At 39.3% G+C, this 24,697-nt stretch overlaps 1 protein-coding gene across 3 annotated transcripts in view; it reads left to right on the top strand.

The window, feature by feature from the left end:
• DPYD (dihydropyrimidine dehydrogenase) overlaps positions 1 to 24,697 on the top strand; it is a 617,920-nt gene that overhangs the window by 290,080 nt on the left and 303,143 nt on the right. For 2 of the 3 annotated variants that reach the window (XR_006103753.1, XR_006103752.1), the window contains exons 9-10: positions 18,521 to 18,627; positions 22,022 to 22,191. Coding sequence is in view for 1 of the 3 variants with exons in the window: in XM_042465741.1 (XP_042321675.1) it covers positions 18,521 to 18,627; position 18,921; positions 22,022 to 22,191 (278 nt within the window). In the remaining 2 variants the exon portion in view is untranslated. Of the gene's footprint in view, positions 1 to 18,520; positions 18,628 to 18,920; positions 18,922 to 22,021; positions 22,192 to 24,697 lie in introns of all 3 variants that reach the window. The other variant, XM_042465741.1, reaches the window with a different exon arrangement.

Consider the following 24,697-nt stretch of genomic DNA (forward strand, 5'->3'; position numbering starts at 1 on the left):
TGCAATGGTTAAATGCCGGTACCACAGCTACAAGGTTGTGAGTTCGATCCCAGGGCTCCAAGGTTGACTTAGCATTCTACCTTTTCATAGGTTGGTAAAATGAGTACCCAACTTGTTGGTGGCAATTGGTTTACAAATTACAAACTGCTTAAAGAGTGTTGGGTTCACTATTAAGCAGTATAGAAATATAAATGCTATTGCTATTTCTATGAGACACATTGCTAACCTATTATCTATTTGTAATTGGTAATGTGAAAAGAATCGTTAATGTTTTGGGTGTTTAAAAAGCCGCACATGTATTGGGGGGGAGGCTTTGTGTGATAACCTCCTTAGAATCATACAATCATAGAGTTGGAAGAGACCACAAGGGCCATCAGTCCAACTCCCTGCCATATAGGAATAAAGAATCACTTCTGACACTTTCTGCTGAATCTAGTACTGTATTAAGACTTGTCAGTACATGCACACATTTGTTACGTCTCTAAAGCATACTCATTGTTATGTTATGGCAAAGAATGACAGAAATGGATAAATCCAACATTAATAATAGAAGTAGATCTCTCTCTCTCTCTCCCTCTTACTCTCTAAAGATTGAAACCAACAGGAGTTAAATGAATTGTGACAAAAAATCCTATTCATTTCAGTCGATCTTCTCCAAGTAGGACTAATGTTTGGTGTTGGGAGGGGTGTTTTTTGAAAACAGTAGAAAATTCACCCTTTCCCTTTCCTTTTCCTTTCCTTTCCTTTTTTTTTGGGGGGGGGGAAGCTCCTTCATATATTGCATTTTCAAGTTTACGTGTTACATAGTTTCAGTATATAGTTTTCGTGCTGTGATTGGCTGCAGCTCCCTGTTGAGTATAAGCTTAATGGGAAATGTCTGCATAATGTTGGCAATTGTCCACAAAATATGCATATGTGCTTCTATGCTTTTACACATGGCAGAGAAAGAGTGGTGCACAGTGTATGTGTATACATATTAAACATAGTAGCAGCTGAAATCTCTTTAAGTATGTAATGCATTAATTAGACATGTTTTTACATTAAAAATAAGTATTGAAAATTTCATTTTCTACCACTGCATTACCAATCCACCTTTTCCATTGCATTTTAGCTGACAGCTTATACATTGCAGAAACCCGGTGTTTATGATGCAAAAATGTGATCCAGCTGTGATGACAGTTATACTAATCACAATTGTTATAATGAGCAACTGTGAGCCCCTGGTATGCAAGAAAGAACCAGGGCTCTGCTTTTAACCTATCACTGTGTATTTTTCGGTATTTAATATTGTCAACCGAAGGCTTAAAAATTACCAAGGGTAATGAGAAGGAATGATAGTTTAGATGCATTCTTTCCTTCAGCCCCTGGTTGAATTAAATCTTTCATTCCCTCTGCAGACATACAAATCTATAGCATCCTTTTGAGATGAATTCAGAAACAGGAGCCTCTGCGCTCTTTTATTCCTGGGCCAGAGATTAAAATTGATCACAGGAGGCACAAGGGAGCAGGTTGCAGTATCACAGCTCAATGTGGTTAACGAGGATAGTGCACGACTTCTGTTCTACTTAACTCTGCACTTACAGGGTACAAATATTATTGATTGCAAGGGTCATTGGAGGCTGAAGGCAGGTTATGTCACTTGACGGTATTTGGCAATTTTTAAGGGACAAGAGCAATGAGTCCTCGTAGCGGGTGGGACAGGTATAGTTTAAGGCTGACAAATGGAGATTTATATATATGTGAGCTAGCAAAGCCCTTCAGGTAGAAATAATGAATGGAAATTTGATAGGCTGTTTTATCATAGGTCAAATGATGTGCAGGAGACGGAGGAGGGGAGTTAAAAGACTTTAATTATTACCTTTTTGTCAAAACCAACTGCTGATGGGTTTTCAGCCCCACATTCATGCTTCCAGACAAATGAGCATTGCTTAAAATCCTTTTCACAAGGCATCATTTTTAATATATGTTAGAGATGGTTTTTCTAAAGTGATTTGGGCAATGTGGTGTAGGTGGAAAACTATGTGGAGGGGGGATACTGAGCAGCCTTTACCATGTTTTTCTTTCCCTTCCTTCCTTCTTTCCTTTGTTCACTCAAGGAAATGCAAATACTCAAAAGCTCTAAGGCCAGCCAGAGTAGTCTCAGGTTTATAAACTTTTCAGAGTTCTAGAGAAGATCATTCTACAAGTGATTCATTCTCCTGATAAACTTCATTCCTGGTCTGGAGACAGTAGACTGTTTTGGGGGGCCTTCTATTAACCTGTGAACTATAGAGGCACACATAATTTAAGAGAGTATCCCAGAGCATTATACTCTGGTTAATCTGGCAAACAGCCAAGGCAAACTACATGCCCAGTCGGTTTGGGTTTTACCTTCACATTCAACTTGTTTTGTGGTATAACTGAAAAGTGGCTTCCTAATCAGAGCCTGGAAATACATCTTTGTTATACAGACATACCCACGCTGTATTGGCTTACATATAAAAAATTATGTATCATTATTTGTTGCTTTTTACAGCTTTGAAGATGTAATTAGAGCTTTGCCAGATCAGATGAAAAAAAGCCATCTGACCTAGTCATTTGCAACAGGCACGGTCTATAAAAGTCAGATCACAACACCTCTTATCTCCAGTTAGCATGACCATGGTTTGGAACAGATGGCCTGGAAGGAACAGCCAGAGGTTGCTCCAGCTCTGATTGGGCCAGGATCGTGGTGACAGTGTCCACACGATGCATGCCCCAATGCTACCCTGATGCCGTGTGCCCAACTGCACGGCAGGTGGTGTCATGGTGTTCCTTTGGCACTGCATCCGGATGACGCATGCCAAAAGGAGCACCGGAAAGTGCAAAGGCACCTTTTCCCTGGCATGAAAAGAAGTGACTTTCTGCGGCTTCTTTTTGCACCAGGGAAAGGCCAGATTGGGGTGCGGCATGTAGTTGCTGCACCCCTGATCCAGCAAGGAAAGGGGTGTCAGGACACTGTTCAAAGGAGACAATCTGTTCCACCTCAAAATCCCAAAGTATAAGTACAGTTGTTGAAAAGGCCACAGAGACCCTTGTATTCTTGCAAAACAGAGAGAAGAAATTATTTGTTTTTGCATGTAGGAATGAAATAAGTGAAGATTTACACCCCTAGTCTATATACTGTTTATGCAGCATTAATGAATCCCAGAGAAAGACCACATACCAGAATAGACATTCAGTCACACCATTTCAAATTATATTTGACTTGTAAGCAGGCCTTGCATTGCAAAGGTAGGTATGAGTGTGTGCTTCTGTGTGATTTTTATCATGTTTAGTTCTTTCAAACAGTCTGGGTATGTCAAATGGTAAAGGCAGTGTTGGAAAAAAAATTGATTTATGAAGCCAAATATACTGTGATTTGATTAATTGTTGGGAGCAAATTTTAATTTTTGAAGCTAAGATGGAAAAGCATGTTTATTTACTTATACAGAATTACTTCATATGGTTTTATAATACAGAATGTGGGAGAATTTGAATGTTAGTTTTTTACTCCAGCAATGAAAAAGATGCATAAGGTTACTGTGGTATCTGGTGCAAGGTAGAGAATCCAGCTTTTATGCGTCAGACATGCAAGCTTTAACCCCCCTTTTTCCCAAGTGAAAGAGAAATACTTTTTTTTATGGTGATTTCCCCACCTTATTGAATACTGCATAGAAACCAATGTAAAATGGGATGCAATTTTGTTTTGCATTTGGTTCATTATAAATGTTAATTACTTAATAGATGAAGACAATATTGTATGCTTACTGACAGACCATCTGGTGATGTAATTTGGTAAAGCTCTATTTGATCTCATTGACTGAAGCCAGTGAGGGATAGCAGAACCATATAATGCAAGCAACCTGGCCATTTATAATTTCATTAGGAATTGCTAACATTGAATGAATATCCACTTTGCCTCTCAATGCCACTTTGCATTGATCTTACCTCCCTCCCACCGTACTTTACTATATGGGGAATTGATCTTGTTCTTAAAGGTTTGGGTTAGCAAACAACATGCAAGCTCTTTTACCCTTTCTAAACAACAATATATTTCCACTCTGATTTTTTTTAAAAAAAAGTCCTATTCTGTTTTATCCAGATCCTAAATCAGAGGATCCTGATGCTACAGTTAATCATTGGAAAACATGAGCTTTTTGTTCATAATTTCAGGAAGAATTATATTAAAATCAACATGGAACAGCCTTGACCAGAGGTAACTTCTGTCCACTGTAACTTACATTTGAACACACTCAGAGATACCAATTGTTCCTGCCATTGTTTTGGTCTATTTTTAGCATGAAAAGAGATGGAATAGTGTGCTCTCATGCTACCTGGCCAGAGAACTATGTGGTCACCAAACAGTATGAAGAGCAACGGTCACTCGATGCTCCTCTAAGATGATGATGTCAAGCGAACAATATCCGACTTGCTCATCTGAAGGGAAGTCAAGGGTTTCCGAGCTTTCCACTGAGGATTGTTGGTGATATTGATCAGCATAGTAGCAAAATGTTTTCAGAAACATCAACAGTGAAGAACTGATAGTGATATGTCAACTTAATTACAGCACCCTGCTTTGCCCATACCAGGTTGCTACTGAACCTTGGCTATTTCGGCTCAGTTGTGTGAAGTGACTTGTTTCCTAGGAATGGAAAGTCAGCCCTGATGTGCAAAAGCAGTCTTACTTCATTGCCTTTGCTGAAATTTCACATGCTCCATAAAGGCTGGTCTGGGCCCCAGGCTGAGATCACTAAACTCATTTTCCCTTGTGACCTTTTCAGATTTGTAGTCATGATGACAAGAGAGAGAGAGAGAGAGAGAGAGAGAGAGAAAGACGTTGGGAGCAATCTTCCACTTTATCCCCCCTTTTTTCTTTACAACAGCTGTTTCTTCAGTTATTGTGCAAATATGTCTAGAACTGTTAAGCCCAGGAAATCATGGTTCATGGCTAACATTTTTACCCGTTTCAGTTAATTTTTGTTTGTTTGTTTGTTTGTTTGTAGACTGTGCAGTACAAAGCATAGAGAAGCAGTACAAAGTATAAAACATAACAAGGTCTGAATTGCTACCTTCCCAGTCTCTTACCATTCTATGCTACCATTGCCCTTGATTTGACCCTCTTATTATATATATCTAGCATAATACATTTTCTCCTCTGTAACTCTCCTATGCTTTTAAATACTTGCAATGACAAGCAGGGATTATCACACAGTGAGAAAAACTTTACTTACAGATTTGTTGTTAGTCATACAAATCTTAAGGACACAGAAACAATGACTGGGAAATAGTTTGAAAAATATTATGATGAACAGAATGTTACACTTTGCTTCCAAATTCCTACATTAGGTTGAAAATTCACTTTTTGACTTTGAGGAAGCCACATTCTCTTAGCTGAATTTACCTAGCAGGGCTGCTGTGATGATGCATAACCCAATGTTCTTAGTCCGCAGAAAAACAAATGTAATAGATTAATGGATAAAATAAAGAATCGTATATATTTCATAGCTGTTGTGCTTACTCATAGTTATGGCACTCAAAATGAAAATCTCATGTTTGGTGTTGCATTGAAGCAGGCTAGAAATTGTGTGGTCCATGGGCTATATGTGGTCCTTTGGGAATCTAGTGCAGCCCTTGGAATGTCTGCTGATCCCCCTGAATACCCTGGCACCTTTTCCAGGGCTGTATGATTCTGCTTTGGGTGCATCCCACCCAAAACCCAACACTCTTCCCTCCCTCAGCATGGCTAAAAACCCATAAAAATGGTTGCCATGAAGATTCAATGTGGCCCTCTGGATTTGGAAGCACTGGAAATTTATTTTATTTTATTTAATATCCCAGGTTTCTCCTGAGACAGAACCCAAGGTTGCTTGTTTGAGCAGGTCATGTTCCCTGCAACTAGCTCCAGTCAGCACTCTGGCTGCACCAGTTTTGACCCACTGAAGTTTTTCAATGGCCTCTTTAAAATACCTGTGCTTACAAAATTCCTGAGATTGGTCCCATTTGGCTTGATTTTCATACTACTGTAGTTATATATATGAATATGCTGAAGGAATTCAGAAATGCAACAGACGACAAAGCTACATATATGAATCACTGAAGTGTAGGAAATAAACACAGAATATGGTGCATATTCCAGGTTCTTTTAAGCTACAGATTTGGTCAAAAGAAACAAAATCAAACATAGAAACACCCCCGAGATTCTAAATTGTACGACGGCAAAGATAGGCAGAATTTCATGACAGTGGTGGCAAATCTGCTTTAGATTTTAGTCCAACTTCAGAGGAGCTGCCCAACTCAGTATGGATCACACTCACCCCTTCATTACAGAGATGTTCTTTTGACTCTTGATACTGAGAAACAGTGAGATAAAAAGAGAGACAGGTTCTTTTGTATGCCCAAAACCATGAACAAATATGTAATTGTGTTTTCATTGGGACTGTGGTGTGAAAAGGTTCAAGCTCTACTTCCCATACTCCACAGCCCTGGCCTTTTGTTTCCTCTCTCTCTTTCTCTCTCTCACACACACAGAGGTGTGTGTGTGAGAGAGAAGGATGGGCTGCTATTTAAAGCTGAAAAAAATGTCTGCTGCATTGAACTATGTGCTTATCATTATGTGTAACTTGGCCTTTATATGGTACACTTAAAGCATAAGATCCATAGCATCTGTTGCCTGCTGTATTCTTTAGTCAAACAATGATATCCCTGCATGTCTGAACAACTCACAAGTATTTTTAACACTTGCAAATGTACTAAACAAGTCAACACAGATCACATGGCCTGTGTTCTTAGGAACTTCATTCTAATTTTCATCTCACTCTTACCCTTCACCTCAAGTTCATCAGCATTCTTCCCATGACTTGTATGCCTTCTGCCTTTGTGCTTTCTGACCTCATCTCCCAGAGGCTTGGAATAATTATCACCTTTTGGCCATATCCACTGAGACTTTTTTCCCCTTATGGAGGATTCAACATTTCAGATGACATGCTAGGAAACAAAAGCGAATGTTAGGGTTTTTTGGAAAATTCTGTGAAGAGGAATCTGGATTCTTACTGCTTTTGTTCATAGATCTGTTAATACAAAGGCATTTTTTAGTTGCATCAACCACCAAAATTAAATAAAATCACATTGATTAAGCACCTGCTTTTACTGATCAACCAAATAATTAAATGATGCCAATTTTAAGTAGTGAGAGAAATTGTAAATACAGAGGCCGAAAACAATTGTTTGTTACTGCTGCTGCTGCTGAGGTTTTTTGTTATCTAGTTTGGTTACTGCAATGGAGAAAAGAAAAGAAAATGCCACCTCTGCATAGGATCTGAACTCGGTACGAGTATAAATAAGTGGAATGATCCTCACGTTACCTAGCCTATTCTTTGACCTAAGCAAATTGAGCAAACTCCCCCAACATTTAAAAGAGAAGCTGACAAAGTTGGTAGGGACCTGCCAGTGCCTCTTCGTTTTGGGTAACACAGGTCTCACCTTTTGCCATACCTTCTGCAAGCTGCAACCAACACAACTGCAGTGTTTATAGTTATGTGTCTTGGCCTCATTCTGAGAGATGCACTTGATTTAGTTGACACTGAGTGTCCATCTTGAAAAAAATATCACGATTATGCATCCAGCTCCCTATGCATGATTTACAAATTCTTCAGTTGCTGGAGTCACTTTGCAGTCACAATGTCTGTTCCATCAGCAACTCTTCAGCAGCGCCATTCCAGCATATCAGACCACATGATGAATACTGTTAGGAGGACAGGCAGATGTTTACAACAAGCCCTTCTTTGCTCTTCTAATGAATTCCAACTGCTTACATGTCATTCTCCGTGAGCTGCAGGATGTCCAGTGTTTCTCCTAGTCATGTGTGTGTGTGTGTGTTTGAGTGTTGGTAACAAGCATCTCCCAGCACAAACCAGCATACGAATCTCATAATCTTCTCCAGCACAAACCAGCGTACGAGTCTCATAATCTTCTCCAATCAGGAAAGACTGTATTTTACTAACTTCAGATACTGTGTGCTTGTTGTGCTAGAAATACACTGTTTTGTTGGCATAGCCACCTGCCCATGTAATGACTGTCACCAGTATTGGGAAGAATTCCAAGAAGGTGAGATGGTGTGATGTGCCAACCCAATCCTGAGGTGACACACCACTGGCCTTGAAAATAAACCCCAAATCCAATGTTTCTTCAAGCATCCAATTGCACCTTATAGCCATTGCCGAGCTCCAGCATGTACTACCAAAGGGAAATACCACTTTAGTGCTGCAAGAACTCCAAACAGATCAACAAATCCTCCTTGATGCCTCGTGTGATTTGAACATGGTAATATGAGTTCTGGATATGAGAAGGCATCATTAGGAAAGACATTAGTGGAATCATAGAAAGAGAGGACCACCGCACAGCAGATGGATAGACTCTATTAGGAAGGCCACAGGCATGAATGTACAAGTTCTAAGCAGATCAGTGGATGATAGGGAGTCTTGGAGATGTTTCATGTACAGGGTTGCCATGAGTTGGGATCGACTCAAAGGTGGTTAACAACAACAACAAACTGCATTATAATCATCAAAGCTCATGCAGAAATAACAGCTAGTTAATCTTAAAGGTGCTGCCACATTCCTTCTTCTTTTTTCTGCTGCAAGAGACTAATAGGACTACTTTTTTTAAAAAAAAAAATACCAGTATAAAAACAGTTATATTACAAAATAAATATTCCCAGGCGTTTTTTTTTTTGGGGGGGGGGGCATCAAAGTGCCACCTGCTGTGGAGATGAGGCATTTTTCTCAACAGCTGGAAATAAAGAGAGAGGAGGAGAAAAAACACAAAAGCACAGACATTAAAGAAGTAATTAAAACACTTATCTCCATCAACATATGTAACAAGCCAACAAAACAAAACCAAAAATCCCCCCAAACACTAAAAAAGAAGCAGGAAGTAAATATCCTATTCTATTGAACTTCTCAATGGGAGGTCACCAAACTGCCAACACAGAAAAAATTAGCTGGAAAGGGGAGGCATTTTAAAAAGCACAGGCTTCCAAAATAGCTTACTAGTATGCTAATTTCTGTCAGCCTGACCTTGAGAGTTACTGGTCACTTGCTATTCCCTATGAAGTCTTCAGCTCTCTTCATCTTCTAAAATCAAATCTTAATAACTGTACACCAGATATCTACTTAGAGATGTCACTTGCTCTCTCTGTTTTCATTTTGTTCTAATTGACATGAATTTTAATAGCTGGGGGCTAGTGGTTTTTGTTTTCTTTTCTTTTATGGATGTGAGCTTCTTTCCGCCAAATTCTTCCAGTAACAAGACAATGTGAACTGTTCCCTATGAAATATTCCCATTTGCAAAAGAACTGCATAAATATTCATTTTTTCGGCACTTAAAGCAAACTTTACCTGTAATTCTTTTTCATGCACTACCCATCAGAGGACATCCTGCAGGCGTGAGCTGTCACATCCAGTGGCCCACGCTATCTGTCACTGACATCAGCCTTCCATCGCTTGCCTAGTGGTGACATTGCTAGTCCTAGGGCTTTTCCTTACAAAGTATTCCATCAAAAAGATTTGTTCTCAAATAAATATATTTAATGAATGAGTAGGATGAGACTGTGTCTTCCAGCATGAATAAATATTTTATGTTTAAATTGCAAAATGTCTACAGTGTACTGTGAAGACTGCACATCTCCTCTGGAACACAAGTCCATTTTTGCCCCAGGGGTGTGATGGTGGAGGAAAAATTAGATTAGCATATTGATATGATGAGTAATGGACATTTGATACAAAACATGTTTTCATAGCGTGCCATTATTACAGTAGCACAGTGCCATGTATTTTTACTCCCATTTGAAACTAAACTATTGTTTTATGCGGAGCTGCTGAAAACAGAGCTCTTTATATTATAAATGATATATTCTATCCCACAACAAATTGTGTCTGTTGGTAGGTCACAATATTGTAGCTCTTTCCTATAATGCTTCTCCATGATGAGGATAGGTTTTTAAAATAAAAATAGTGAAATGTAATGTTGAAAATGACTTTTTCTCTTTTAGTGGAAGGAAATGCTAACATGATGCACATCTCCTTTATAAATTCCTTCTCGCCTGTGTCTAGTTATTTCAGGAAACTGGTGTTTGTTTTTTAAAAAAGAATTTGATACACCCTTTGGGCCGGAACAGACAGGTCAAAATAAAGCTGCTCTGGTTTACTTTGGAAGTATGTTGTTTAAATGATGCATGCGTCCTAAGAGGCTGGAAGCCGTGCCAAAACCATGATTCAGTCCTAAGGACTGGGGTGCAGATTTGGAGCAGCTTCTGGCCTCTTAAGATGCATGTGTCATTTAAACAGCATATTTCCAGAGTGGCTCAAAGCAGCTTTATTTTGGCCTGTCTGTTCAGGCCCTATGTTGGGAATTAGACATGTTTTTGTATGTAATTATTATGTTAGTTTCCCAACACTGTTAAACAGACTTATTGAACATGATGTGATTCTTAGGAAAACTGAATGTAGAATATGTGTTTTTGTGCACTTTTGATGAATGCACTTGTTTACTGTGAAAATGGAAAATGTTGTTGTTGTTGATGATGTGAAAAAGAACAGTAATTTGTTGATGTGAAAAAACTTCATATGCAATGGTGTAACTTAAGGCCCGAACAGACAGGCCAAAATAAAGCTGCTTCAGGTTACTTTGAAGGTATGTTGTTTAAATGACACATGCATCTTAAAGAGTCCAGAAGCTGCACCACAGCTGTGCTCAAGTGCTTAGGACTGGAGCGTGGCTTTGGCGTTGCTTTTGGTTTCTTAGGACGTATGCATCAGCATAACTCCAAAGTTTGGCCTGTGTGTTCGGGCCCTTAGAGACACTTTTCTGAGGGTACTCAAATAGACGGTCACAGGCAGTCAGACTTCTTCTCCTGTTCCCTTATCTGTTGGAGTTCCCCAGGGCTCTGTTCTGGGTCCCCTTCTGTTTTCTCTCTACACACTGTCCTTGGGTAAACTCATTAGCTCTTTTGGTTTTTCCTACCATCTGTACGCCGATGACACCCAGTTGTCTCTTTCCACCCCTGACCTTTCTCCAAGGCTTGAACAGCAAGTTTCGTCTTGTCTCACAGCTGTCTCACAGTGGATGCACCATCAGCATTTGAAGCGCAACATGTCCAAGACGGAGCTTCTTGTCTTTCCTCCTAAGACCACCCTTCAACACTCCTTTTTTTTCTCTGTGGACAACATTTCTATTCAACCAGTCTAGCAAGCCTGCAGTCTTGGTTTTATCTTTGATTCTTCTCTGTCATGTATCCCTCAGATCCAGACCATAGCCAAGGCTTGTAGATTCTTTTTATACAATATTGCCAAAATCCGACCATATCTCTCCGCCTCTACTGCCAAGATTCTGGTCCATGCCCTAGTGGTCTCACAACTTGATTACTGTCACATCCTCCTGGCTGGGTTTCCTCTTTCTCACCTCCATCCTTTAATTTCTGTCCAGCATTCAGCTGCATGAATTATCACTTCCGCCCACCGCTCTGACCACATCTCTCCTGTGTTGGCCTTCACTGGCTCCCGCTCCCTCTCCGCATTCAGTACAAGCTCCTGCTGTTGATGTTTAAAGCCCTCCATGGGCTGGCCCCACCTTACTTATCAGACCTTCTTTCTCCTCCCCTTCCCACTAGGGCCCTCCGTTCTGCTAGTCAAGGTCTGCTGTCCCAGCCCAGGATTTCCTCTGCCCCATCTCGGATTCGCCCCTTTTCACTCACTGCCCCTCACTCCTGGAACCTTCTTCCCCTGCGAGCAAGAGCCATCACTTCTTTAACCAGCTTCAAAACGGAGTTGAAGACCATCCTGTTCCGAGAAGTGTTCCCAGGCATTGCATAATTGTCACTTGCTATTTGATGTTCTTTTGTTGCCTGTTTTATTGAATCATTTCCTGTATTGTTATGTATTTTATATGTATTATCCTACTAGAGAGGCAGGCTAGCTTCAACAGGCCTCCCTGGAAGAGGATTAACCATCCATTAAGAACCCAAGCCCTCCCTCCAGTCCATCTCCGCTGATCCAGGCCTCGGAGGTAGAGAAGAACTGCTGGCCCTCATCCCCTTGCCCACCACCACTCCCTTCTCCTTCTGTGTCATGTCTTTCTAGATTGTAAGCCCAAGGGCAGGGAACCATCCAATTAAAAAGATTGTATGTACAGCATTGTGTAAATTTACAGCGCTTTATAAATAAAGGTTAATAATAATAATAATAATAATAATAATAATAATAATAATAATAATGTTGGTATTTGCAGGGGCAGAAAGAAATGGGGGCTGAATGATTCTGTTCCTTCATACAGTCTCAAGACGGTGACACTTAGTCTGGACCCCACTTTCCCAAAATCTTGGCTACGTCCCTGGTCCTAGTGATGATAAAACAAATTGTGTGATCTAAATTTTAAAAATGCCTTGTGACCTCTCCACTTGAGATCATCTGCATTACCAAAATAAGTGATTCCTGCATGGTTTACTGACTGTTCTATGCCAACAGCAAAGGCCAGGGTTTCCAATGTCTCTTCAAAATGTGTTTGTGTAGATAGTGTAGCCAAATTATGTCTCTCTCTCTCTGATAGCATTTTCCCCCTTACATGGTATTTCTCTCATTGTTGTTGTTTTTAAACACATATTGTGTGTATCTGTGTTTTTGTTCTCAGTTATGCTATTCCCATCTATTGATTCCTTTATTCCCTAATGCTTCTCTCATGGCTATCTAGCAATATTTTATCTCTCTCTAAATGTTCTACTGTTCACTGTTAGTTACCAAATAAGGTCTTTCTAGCATGACAGTATTTGCTCTCTATCATCTCTTAATCTCTCCAGTCTGCTTGGGACTAGATCTTTCCTAAAGAAATCTTTTTATATGGCAAGTGTCATTCAAAAGATTTTAAATATTAAATGGTCTGAGAGAAAGCACCCCCTAATACTCCTTTCACATTGCAAGACCATAAAGATGTTGTGTACTGCAGTTACATATTTGTAACCTAGAATTATGGATCTGTACCTTTGGTGTTTTGAGTAACAGTCACATCTTGACACAATCGTAACTGTCCCCTCAGCCCACCGTAATAGCCACTAACCATGGGTACCTCTGTACAGTAGCAATAATGCAGTCTGACACCACTTTTAATTTCTAAAGCTCCCTCTTACAGAAACCTGCTATCTTTAGATTTACAAAGTCTTAACTCCTCTGTCAAAGAGTATGGATTCCTCACAAAACTACAAATCCCAGGATTCTGCAGGATGGAGCCATAGCAGTTAAAGTGGCAACCAACTACATTATTTCTACAGTGTAGATGCACCCAACATCAGGTGAAAGAAAGTTGTTCAATTTCCCATTAAGGTGCAAGGAAGATGATATTTTAAACCCCCTCCCACCAGTGAAACATGCAGCAACAGTCAAAAGCTGGCCTCTTGTTGCAATTCCTCATTGATGCCTCAGTTGCTGATAGAAGGGGGTGGAAATGTAATCCTGCTTGCACCCTGAGTGGCAGTTACACAGATCTTCTTCACTTGATATTGCTGCTGGCTGTTAAATTAGGTTTAGGGATTTTGATAAGGAGATATTATTTATTTACACATTTATAACAAAATACTGTAGCTGATATCAACATAATTTACTTAATTGCTTGCAATGTGAAAATTGCTTGCAGTTGTTCCCAACTTCTTATATTGTGGCTTCCACCTCACTTTTTTAGATACTAATGTCCTATATTTTCATTATTGCTGAGTCAGTTTTGTAAATGTTGTAGTAGGTTCTACAGACACATGTGCATGCACACACACAGTGGCAGAAATCTGGCTCCTTCCTGGATTTGCAATTGTTGTAATGGACTCACAAACCATAAAATTTAATGTTGGTTAGCTATCAGGCTTGTTTCCACCCACATGCTTCAACTGACTTGTCTAACATTGTATATATTATTATTTTTTAATTATTAAAAGTATGTGTATGTCTATCCATTTGTTCCTCAACCTTTTAAAAATGAAAACCTATACATCACTCAGAAAGTTGTAGAAGTTGCTATAGGTTTTCTGTCTGTGTCTGTACATGCGTATGTTAACAGAAAGGGAGAGGGAGGTGGGAGGACGTGTTTGGTGCCAGCTTTATCCTTTTTCAGATTGTTCAACCCCAAAAAGCTGCAGAAAAGGAACTCACGATGGCAGAATAAAATAATTTTTAAAAGGCATAATAGTTATGTGGTTTCCATTTCTCTCCTATGTGATTTGTCCTTTGATTTGTGAGTCATATATATAATCCTGCCATGGTTCAATAACATTATTTACATTTCCAAAGAAATGCTTAGTAATTCCCATCTTGTTTAGCTCTCAACTCTTTCTTCCAAGACCACTCATTATATACAAATCAGCAATTTTCATCTTTTATTTAAGTACTTATTTTCTATACTCCGTTTCTCTCTACAACAGTATCATGAGTTAAATGCTGTTTTTTTCTGTTTTATTACCTATCTTTTCCAACTGGGTTCAAAATAAAAGTTTCATGTATGTGTTAAGATAAAAATAGTGAACTGAACAACCAAAGTTACTTCCCAGGTATCATAATCATTATTATCGTCTTTTTTCACATACGGTATTATTTTTAAACACACATGACTTCATCAGAGTGTTTTATATTCATAGAGAGCCAGATATGCCAATGACACCAAAAGTTTAGCCATTTGAGAGGCAAATTCCCAATTAACAATAATGGTTCAAGAAAGTAAAATCCTTTGTTTCCCAACCAGCTGTGTAATAAAGTACAAGACACCTATACAGCTCCTCCCAGAAGCTGCGCTGAGGAAGTCTTAACTGCAACTCAGGATCTGGGCCATTACTTTCTTAATTGTACATAGTTACATCTGCTTATTTTTCCTTGTTAAAAACTGATTTAAAAGAACGGCTTAATGGCTTTGCCATTTAAAAACCATCATTTTTATTTTCTTCTTAATTTATTAATAAGCCTTCTTCCCCTCTGGAATTGCTTTCCCCCAGGGCTTGCTAATACTCTGTGTTAACAAGTCTTTAGTCAGATCCACCTCTGCATTTCTGCACAGAGAGAAAGAGAAAGAAAGAGAATGATGATGCTGAGAAGCTACATTCTCTCAGAAATAAGACTGAATTACTACAAATCCCCTTTTCCTGGAAACAAGTTGCTGATCTGAGGGTGGGTGTGTAGAATAACAGGGGTGAATCTCCTGCATGTTTTGGAACCCCCTATGATTTTTTGGAAATGATGTTTGCAAAAGGGTACAAACTCATTCACAATGAGTAGGTGTTGAGAATCGGAAAAAGAATATGGCCTGTACCTGAGGCAACATGTTAACAGTAGCCTAATCACAATCCTTTGTAAAGCAAGAAAGGGTAACACCGCCACCCTCTCTTCCACTATGTTTTGGGAATGACTATAATGAAAAGTTGTATTGTATGTATAAAGGCTTTCCCTGTGATTTGAAACTTGGATTGCACAATGATGACATTTGGTGATTCTGTGAACATGGTGGGTTGTATTCAATACAACATAAGCAAAAGTGGGAATCAAATGCAAGGGCAAAATCCTTGCTCGCACGTCTTTCTTACAGCCTTCTGCATTATCTGAAGAGTCTTTCCTTTGGATCAAGGGCCCCAAGAGAGGCCTAGGGATGTGGTGTGGGAAGTATAGAATTAAGAGTTGGAAACTGGATTGAAATGGCTTATGTGAGTAGGTTTTCACTGTAACTTCTTGCTCTTTCCTGATCAATCCCTCAAGAGCAAGGTTTTGATGGGCAAAGGGGGCTGCAATAAAGAAGAGGCAAAGAATTTTCCCTGCAGTCCTGTTGCATTGGATACAACTAGTATACTTATGTCTTAGGTTATGCCATGTTAACATTTGTTCTAGTATCACACAACATTGGCTTTCATAGGTCTTCTGCCTCTATTTTCAAGGAAGATATGTGTCAAGTTTCCTGGACATCTCTGTGGGGGTTGAGTTGAGATTACTGATTTAAAATGCAGATTTGTGCAATTAAAATTTATATAAATTTTATATGAATTTTCATTGTCATGTTTTTGTTCAGAGAGACTACAACAGTGCAGACTGACAAAATTCAGCAAAGCTTAATCAGGGAAATTTTATATTAAACCAAAGAATTTATTTTTCCAAGGTTTTGCTGGCTATTTATCATGTCCTGTATACAATCTGAAAATACACGTCTTTGCAGTAGGCTTGCAGTATCATATAACAGCTATAAGTGAGGATGATGAAACTGAAGCTGTCATACTTTGGACATATCATGAGATGATGCCAGTCCTCAGAGAACATGCTGTCCGAAGAAGGGAGAAAAGATTAGCGGAGGTGAATAAGTGGCTCCACAGATGGTGCTTTCAGGAACAGTTTGACTTCTTGAACCATAGTCTGATTTCAGTAAAATGGACTTCTGACAAGGGATGTATTGCACCTCGCAGCAGGTGGCAGGAACATTTTTGCTAAGAATCTCAAAAATCCTGATCAAAAAGGCTTTAAACTGAGTTACACGGGGGAGGAAGACAGTATTCTTGAGAGCAGGAGTTTATCAAGTGCTGGAGATAACAAGGCAAATGGAAACTATGCCATATGAGGAGCAACTCAGGGAGCAGGGCATGTTTACCCTGGAGAAGAGGAGGTTAAGGGGCGACATGAAAGCCATATTTAAATATTTGAAGATATGTCATATTGAGGATGGAGCAAGCTTGTTTTCTGCTGCTACAGATACTAGGACATGGAGCAATAGATTCAAACAGAAAAAGAGATTCCACCTAAACATTTAGAAGAACTTCCTGAAAGTAAGAAATGTTTGACAGTGGAATGTATTGCCTTGGAGTGTGATGGAATCTCTTTCTTTGGATGTTTTTAAACAGAGGTTGAATGGCCATCTGTTGGGAGTGCCTTGATTGTTGGACTAGACAGCCCCGTGTGGACTCTTCCAATGCTATAATTCCACAATTTTTATGATGTACACTTATTGGACAGGGTGATAATGCTTGGTAAAGTGGAAGGCAGTAGGAAAATATGGAGACTCCACTACAGGTCAATCAATGAAGCCATGGTCTTAAGTTTGCAGGACTTGAAAATGGTTTTTGTTGATTGGGGATCTTGGAGGCCTTTCATTCATAGATTCACCATATGTAAAAGTCAACTTGATGGCAAATAACAACAAAAACAATAAACATAAATCACAAAATGGATATGAAAACTGTAGAGAAAACAGCAAAAAAAAAAGTCCACTGAAGAGTTCAGATGCATTTTTTAATGGTTGAGGGGAAAGAGCACCAGATGGTCTGAAACCAATTTGAAATAGTGAGATCGAGATGGCAGCTAGGACAAGCTTGGACCAAGGAATCAAATCAAACCTGAATGGAAAACAGAATGAACCTTTATTTTCTCTCCTCCACTAGCATCCCCATGGAGGTGCGTGCTCAAGGCCTGCCAAGTTATTTTGACACATGTTTGTTTTTGTAGATTGCAGGGATTTACATCTTCTTTTTTGCTAGTGTGATGGAATGGATTGCTTTTGGCAATAAATGTGGCAAGCATCCAGGTTTGTGTGTCCAGATGGCTTGAGATCCACATATCTTCCAGGCGCCTTCATTATTGTAAAATACCTCTTGTCTTAACTCTACCAGAGAAGAGCTCCAGTTCAAGCAAAATGGACTTTGGTGTATACCACTATGTCATAAATGATGCAAGAGAGTTTTAATTTCCACAAAATGCTATTGTGTAGACATGATGATTGGTAAATAATTGTTACAGTTGCCCATCTGTGGCTGTAAGAACCCTTCCAATAGCAAGGTACCAGTATTTATCACAATATAGAGGAGAAACTGCCAGAATAATCAAGAGATGGCTTTCTTAGTGCCAGCTCCTTTCCTGTCTCACTTAAGATCTCACCTTGTGGATATTTTTGAATGTGTACAAAACTGTTAACAACTAGAGATGGACTCAATTTTGTAAGGTTACTTTTTTGTGCTGAAATGTGTATGCTTAAACGAAGAGGTCCTTTTGCAAATCACGTATGAAAATAATACAGATTCCAAAACAATTGTGTTTTGACAACCTATGAATACAGACATTCTTAGTTGAAATCTTCCATCTGCTATGAAGTCATTCTTTCTGAGTCATAGTCCCTGCCCACCCCCCACCATTTGTCTGCAGTAATATCAACAACAATAATAACACTAACAGCTTACTTTACAGGATTGTCAGGGATATACATAACATACCTTGAACATATGTTTGTAATATATGGAGATTGCAAAAAGTCTATCAAAATACATGGATACTGTTCTCTCTGGTTGTTAAAAACGTAAAACTTTTGAAATTGTATAGATTTTTCTGATATATATATATATATATATATATATATGTGAGTATGTATATATATTTCTTTCTTTCTCCTCCTCCTCCTCCTCCTCCTCCTCCTCCTTCGGCTTTTCCTATAGTTAATGTCGAAAGCTCATTCACCATTTACATTTTTGTTTTAGGTCTTCCAGAACCAAAGAGAGAATCTGTTTTTCAAGGTCTGGGAATAGATGAAGGATTTTACACATCTAAAGACTTCTTGCCCCTGGTGGCTATGGCAAGAAACCCGGTTATTTTTTTTTTTTTTTTAATTTTAATTTTCTCTTTTTTGGGAGGGGGGGATATACGTGAAGTATTTATATCCCATGTTGTGATGTGCATAATGTGTTATACAAACCACTCCATTAAAACAGTGATATTAATTTCAAAACAATAAGCAATTTAATATTGAATTGTATGGATGTCCTGTTGTTTCAAGTATTGGAACACTCACATCCTGTGCTCCACGGAGCCCTTAGGGCTCCACATGCACTTCTCAGATGCTCCGCATCCACATGCTCCAAGCCCTACTGCCACTGGCAGGGTGCCGTTGTGGCATGTGCTGGTCTACATAGTGCGCACCACAATGATGCACCTCTGGCATCACGCTCAAATGGCACAGCGTTGAAAGGACATCATCATGGTGCATGGCAGCGGCTATGGCACCCCTTTGAGGGCACAAAAAGGAACCATTTTTTCCGGCTCTTTTTTGTGTTCTATGGAGGCCGGATCAGTGCCGCAGCATGCAGTTGCCACAGCACCGATCCAGCCAGTAAAGGGGTGGCTGCAGAGCTTTAGGGTGGCCTGTAGAGCCCCTACATTTACTAATTTAGGCCTGTTACAGACCGCCCAAAAGGGGTGGTCTTGGGCCGCTGCCGGTTGCAGCGCGGGGAAGCTGCTGCAGCCAAACCGCGTGACTCCCCCGCGCTGTAAAAAAGGAGCACAAAAATCGTGCTCCTTCCGGCAACCCAGAAGAGATGTCGCAAGTGACAAAGTGCGTACTCGCGATGTCTCTTCCGGGTTTAGACGTCCGGATGCTGTGCGTCCGTTACGTCAAGATGGCCGCACCTGTCTGTATAGGGCGCCGCCATCTTGCCGTACGGAATACGCGTGAGGGGCAAGGCGTGTCCAGAAGCGCAGCCCCTTGCGCGTATTCCTGGTGCAAAGACGGCGCCGCTTAGGCCCGTCTGTAACTTGGCAACTTGGCTTGGATTCACTGGAGACCACAGCCTGGTTGATGGCGTATAAATACTGGCTTAAAATTCACTATAGACCAAATAGATCTAGTTTAATCTGGTTTCTTCTATCTGATAACTATTATACTAATTGGTCAAAAACCTTTGAAGATAATCTAAAACTAAAGGGTTTAAATTTGGACTCTCTACTCCTATTGACGGAGCAGGAGTGTTTCAAGACAATTAAGGATTGTGTTTTGAGTTGGGAACATAAGAAAATTTATTCTAACTCTCCCAGAGTATGCTCCCCTTTTGTATTTGGCATTCCCCCCTGTTGTGGTGAGATACCAAAGTATTTCCAATCATTGTCCCTTCAGGCTGCGAGGAAAGCCTTCCTCTTTGCAAGACTGAACATCCATCCATCTTGTGTTACTAAGGGGAGATATATGAAAATTCCATTTGCTAACCGTTTATGTATTTGTGAAGCATCCCCAGATACCCTACAACACATTGTCTTTCTTTGCCCATTGTATCAAAAACCGAGAAAGAAATTGATAATGAAACTGATGGAAATGAATTACTGTGTAATGGATATAACTCTAGTGCATTTATTGGAGGATTGTAATGAGCAGATTACACGATTGATGGCAAATTTTCTAATGGAGGCAACAAAAATTTGGTACAGTTTGGACAGCTGTAGTGCATAGAGTAACTTGTATAAGGAAGGAAGTCAAAGTATCTATGTAAATAATTTTAGTTATAATTTTAATTGTGTATTATGTTTTTGAGATGCCTAATAAAGGTTATGATGATGATTGCAAGAAAAATGCAACTAAACAAAAAGAATTCCTTCAGCATATAAACAGGTTTAAGAAACATATCTTCCCCTCCCCAACACACACAACAAAATTAGTGAACAATTTGATCAGCTCTTAAAATATATATCCATGTGGAGAAATAATTTGGCTATACACTGTGCTGAAGTGAGAAAAAGGTTTCTGTATATTATATATCCATACGTGTAACAAGGATTTCCCCCCCAAACGAATAGTATTCACAGACCTGTGTTTAAAGTTTTTTTGTTCTTCAAAGAAATTGATACTTGTGGTTCTATGCCCTTGCTGTGAAAATTCAGGACTGCCATAACACAAAGTTAAGAATTATAGACTATTGATGATATGGTTAAAAAGCATACACTTCTGAGTGAAACTATGACAAACCCTACAGATTACAGGTTTGCGCTATTTATGGTATCATTTTAAAAATTACAGTAATTTGTTTAATCCATGGTTAGTTGCATTCTGCCTGTTGTTAAAGTGCAACACATTGTATGGATTATGTACGTTTTGGACAATTGCTTGTTTGTTTGTTTTTCTCAATGCTGGATGCTCATGTTGTGTCAAGTGTCATATTTCTCATTCTAGCATTTTTTTTTCAAATGGGGCAAAATTGCAAATTGAATATGGAAACATTTCCACATCACTATCCTGCCAACAAGGTGACCTCAGAATTTCTCCAAGGAATATGATAATCTTACAATCTTGTTTCTGTTATGCAGTCAGATCCAAATGAATCAATGTAATGCCTACAGATCTGGCAATGATGCTGTGGGGATGCCACAAAGAATCACAAGTTGCATTCTTTGCTGGAAGTTCTGAGGTTTGTCTATGGGCTACGCTAGTGGGACCCTCATTTTCCATGGGACTCTGTCTGTTGAGTCTACTAGTGGGAGCCTCTTTGATGCCCAGAACCACAGCCATTCTTTCTGATCCAGAAACCATCTCCCAGTCATTATTTACTACAATCACATGACTATGGTGAGGGTTCTTCTCCCCACTGGTTACTCAGTACTGCATCACTACCATTTCAAGAGTTATATTTTAAAAATAATTAATTTCTTAAAATAATTTAAACTAACTAAATAAATGAACAATAATACATGAATGTTTGTGGAGCCTTTTTTTAAAAATTAAAGACAAAGTTCTGAGTAGGAATTAGGTGCCCAAGATACAGTGATACACAGATTTTCAAGCAATGTGGCTTTTCTCCCCTTTCTTTTTCCTTTCTGAAAGAATATTGAGGCTTACAAAAAAGAGTCAAAGGTTTAATTTTTTGAATACCAGGATCTCAGAGTAGTTGCACTCAATCTGACAAGGCCCTACAATTTCCTTCTCTCTTTCTCTTTTTCTCTCTTTCAAGAGTGCATTGTACTTTATTTCTTTCCAAGACAGGAAAGCAGTGCTGCTAAAGGTACTGACTATGAAATTACATGTATGAGCATATCTTAAAAGTGGGAATAAAACTGTCTTTCAATGAAGCAGAATAATTTGATAGTGACTCTCCATGCTCAGAAACGGCAAGATGCAATTTTACACTGCTTCGAGTACAAGTGTCGTTTGAGCTATCATGCAGAAATAGTATTTTTTCTCTTTTTCTCCTTGAAAATGGGGTTTTCCTTTCATCATTCAGGAATGTGTGCTTGTCGGTCTCCATTGCCATCAATACAAGGAACGGTGATTGTTCTTGGGGCAGGTGACACCGCTTTTGACTGTGCAACATCAGCTTTGCGCTGTGGAGCTCGCCGTGTTTTTGTGGTCTTCCGAAAAGGATTTACTAATATACGGGCTGTCCCTGAAGAGGTAAATTTCAAGTAGCTTGCAACACTGCAAGTACTAATCATAAATACCTTCAAGTATGAAATGTTGATTTATGGCTATTGCTCAGGGCCACACTATACATCACATACAGTGGTGTGAAACATTCCCTCGGCTTGAGTAACAAAGAGTAGCCTTGAGAGTTTGAAATTTGGAAGGGAAGGCGTAGTGACAACCTCAGGCCATTTTTACTTGTTACTTGGCTCTCCCACCACAATGCTGCTTCTTTCTAGATGTAGGTGTTGATTGTAGAAACCTAATGTTCCACCAAGAAGATAAATGGAACCAGAAGGAAGAGTAATTTAACAGTGGTTTATATTATGGAGCAGCCATAATGTTAAAACTTAGGAAATATTGTTTTGAGGAAATGCAATAAACACACTTATTTGTTCAGCACAATTCTAATTGCATCCCCTTTGTCCCCTGTGTGTGTATACCTCCCCACCTTTTACTGGAGAGAAATATGGTTTGCAATTTTTTCCCTAAATATCAACTAAATCAGATTGTAGCTCATATAGTTTATAGATCAGTACATTCCCAGTTCATTATGGCTATATAAATACCTTCAAATTAATGCCCAAAGTGTGGGATATATCTGAACATAGTCTTTATATGTCTTTTCACTAAGCTAATGAATTACATCCCTCTTAAAATACCTGTAATTATAAAAGGTAGACATTTTCTCAAAACGAATCAACAAACATGGAACAAAATGGACCATAATGTTTAGGTCTGTAAAGGTAATTAAAATCTTATTTATATTTCACATCCACTTTGAGTAATCCTTTTTTAGTTGCTTTGACTTTCATATTACTGTTGAAGGAAACTGAATCATACTAGAACATCAGATGCTGGGTTGATTGTTATAACTTACCTTCTTTGAATTTGTAATCAGGTTAATTCAATAGCAGGTCAGTGTTTAAGGAAAAACCAACCAAACTTGGAAGAGGTCATGTTGGTGATACCTCGGGGGGATGGAGTGAAACATCAGGGAAGGGACAAAAAGCAAGTGTTGTTGTTTGTGGTAGCAGTCACATATCTCCCACTGGATGATCAAGATAGGGCAAGAATGGTAAATTCAGTAGTCCTTACTCCTTTTGTCTTTCACTACTGTGTCTTAATTTGCATGGCAGCAATTTTCCCAGTGATGGACAGCTGATATTAACCACTCATCATCATATACTATCGTAACATGGGGATGGGAACAGTGGCTGGACACTAGAAAGATAATTTTTGGATCCACTATGAAAAGTGGCAGTAAGAAAGTCAAAAGACTCAAGGTAGTTATGCCATGAAGGCCCCATATTTAACCAAAGCTCTTAGTTGAGAATGTTAGCGCAAAATATACAGATATTGTTTTGTCTTCTTCTCTAGAATGTTAATAAATAATGCAAATATAACTTTCCTCGCTTGTTAACTGCCCCGAGTCATCCCAACTCATGGTGACTCTGTGGAGGAGACATCTCCAAGATTCCTATCTTCCTCTGCTCTGCTCTGGTCCTTCAGATTCATTCCTATGACCTCTCTGATTGAGTCTATCCATCTGGCATGGGGTCTTCCTCTCTTTCTGTTATGCTCTACATTTCCTAATATTATTATCTTATATAATGGGTCATGCCTTCTCATGATGTGGCTGAAGTACAACAGTCTCGGTTTCTTCATCTTGGCTTCCAAGGAGATTTCAGGCTTGATCTGTTCAAGGACCCGTTTGTATCTGCTGTTTCTGCTCTATACTCCTGTATCTGCTGGTAATTCACATGGCTATTATTTCAGCTTTCCCCTATTTTGCCACCCATCCTGTGGGGTGGGAGGGGGCAGTCAAACAAGGGAGACCCCTTCCCTTTTGCAGGTGTGGAGGCAGAAATAATGAAATTGACAAAAGTGGACAGAAGGAGAGATGTTGTCCCTTTCTTTACCATACTGGTGTAGCATAACAAGCAGCATCTTCCCCTCTTCCTATTCCCTCTTTCCAAGAGTTTTGAGGCAGGTATAAGAAGATATTAGGAGCTAGCTTAATAAATACACTTTCCACTCAGGAAAAAAAGTGGAACACCATTCAGCAAGATACCATTTACATAATACATTAACATGGTAAATTAATAAACAATACATTGTCCTCCCTTTTCCAACCAATGCAGTTGTTTTCCATTCCCCAAAATCATCCCATTGCTTTGGGAGGGACACATTTGCTAAATTCTGTCTTGTTACCAGACTCTCACAGGGTACAAAAATTGGTTGTTACTGTATATTTTCAGATTTCTCACATCTCTTTGTCACAGATTTGGAAGTGAGAATTGTCCCTGCTCAGGAGAAAAACTCTCTGATTCTTCCAAGGCAACTGTGACAATTCAAGCCATAGTACTTCCCTGGTAAAGTGCTGTAAAATTAGGGTCAAACATCATTGTATCTTATGTTTTATCTAATGTTGTAAGCTGCCTTGATTCTATGGGAAAGGCGGCATATAAATAAAACTTCATTATTTATTATTAAA

Source organism: Sceloporus undulatus, chromosome 4 (assembly GCF_019175285.1).
Source record: "Sceloporus undulatus isolate JIND9_A2432 ecotype Alabama chromosome 4, SceUnd_v1.1, whole genome shotgun sequence".
NCBI classification, from domain to species: Eukaryota; Metazoa; Chordata; class Lepidosauria; order Squamata; family Phrynosomatidae; genus Sceloporus; species Sceloporus undulatus.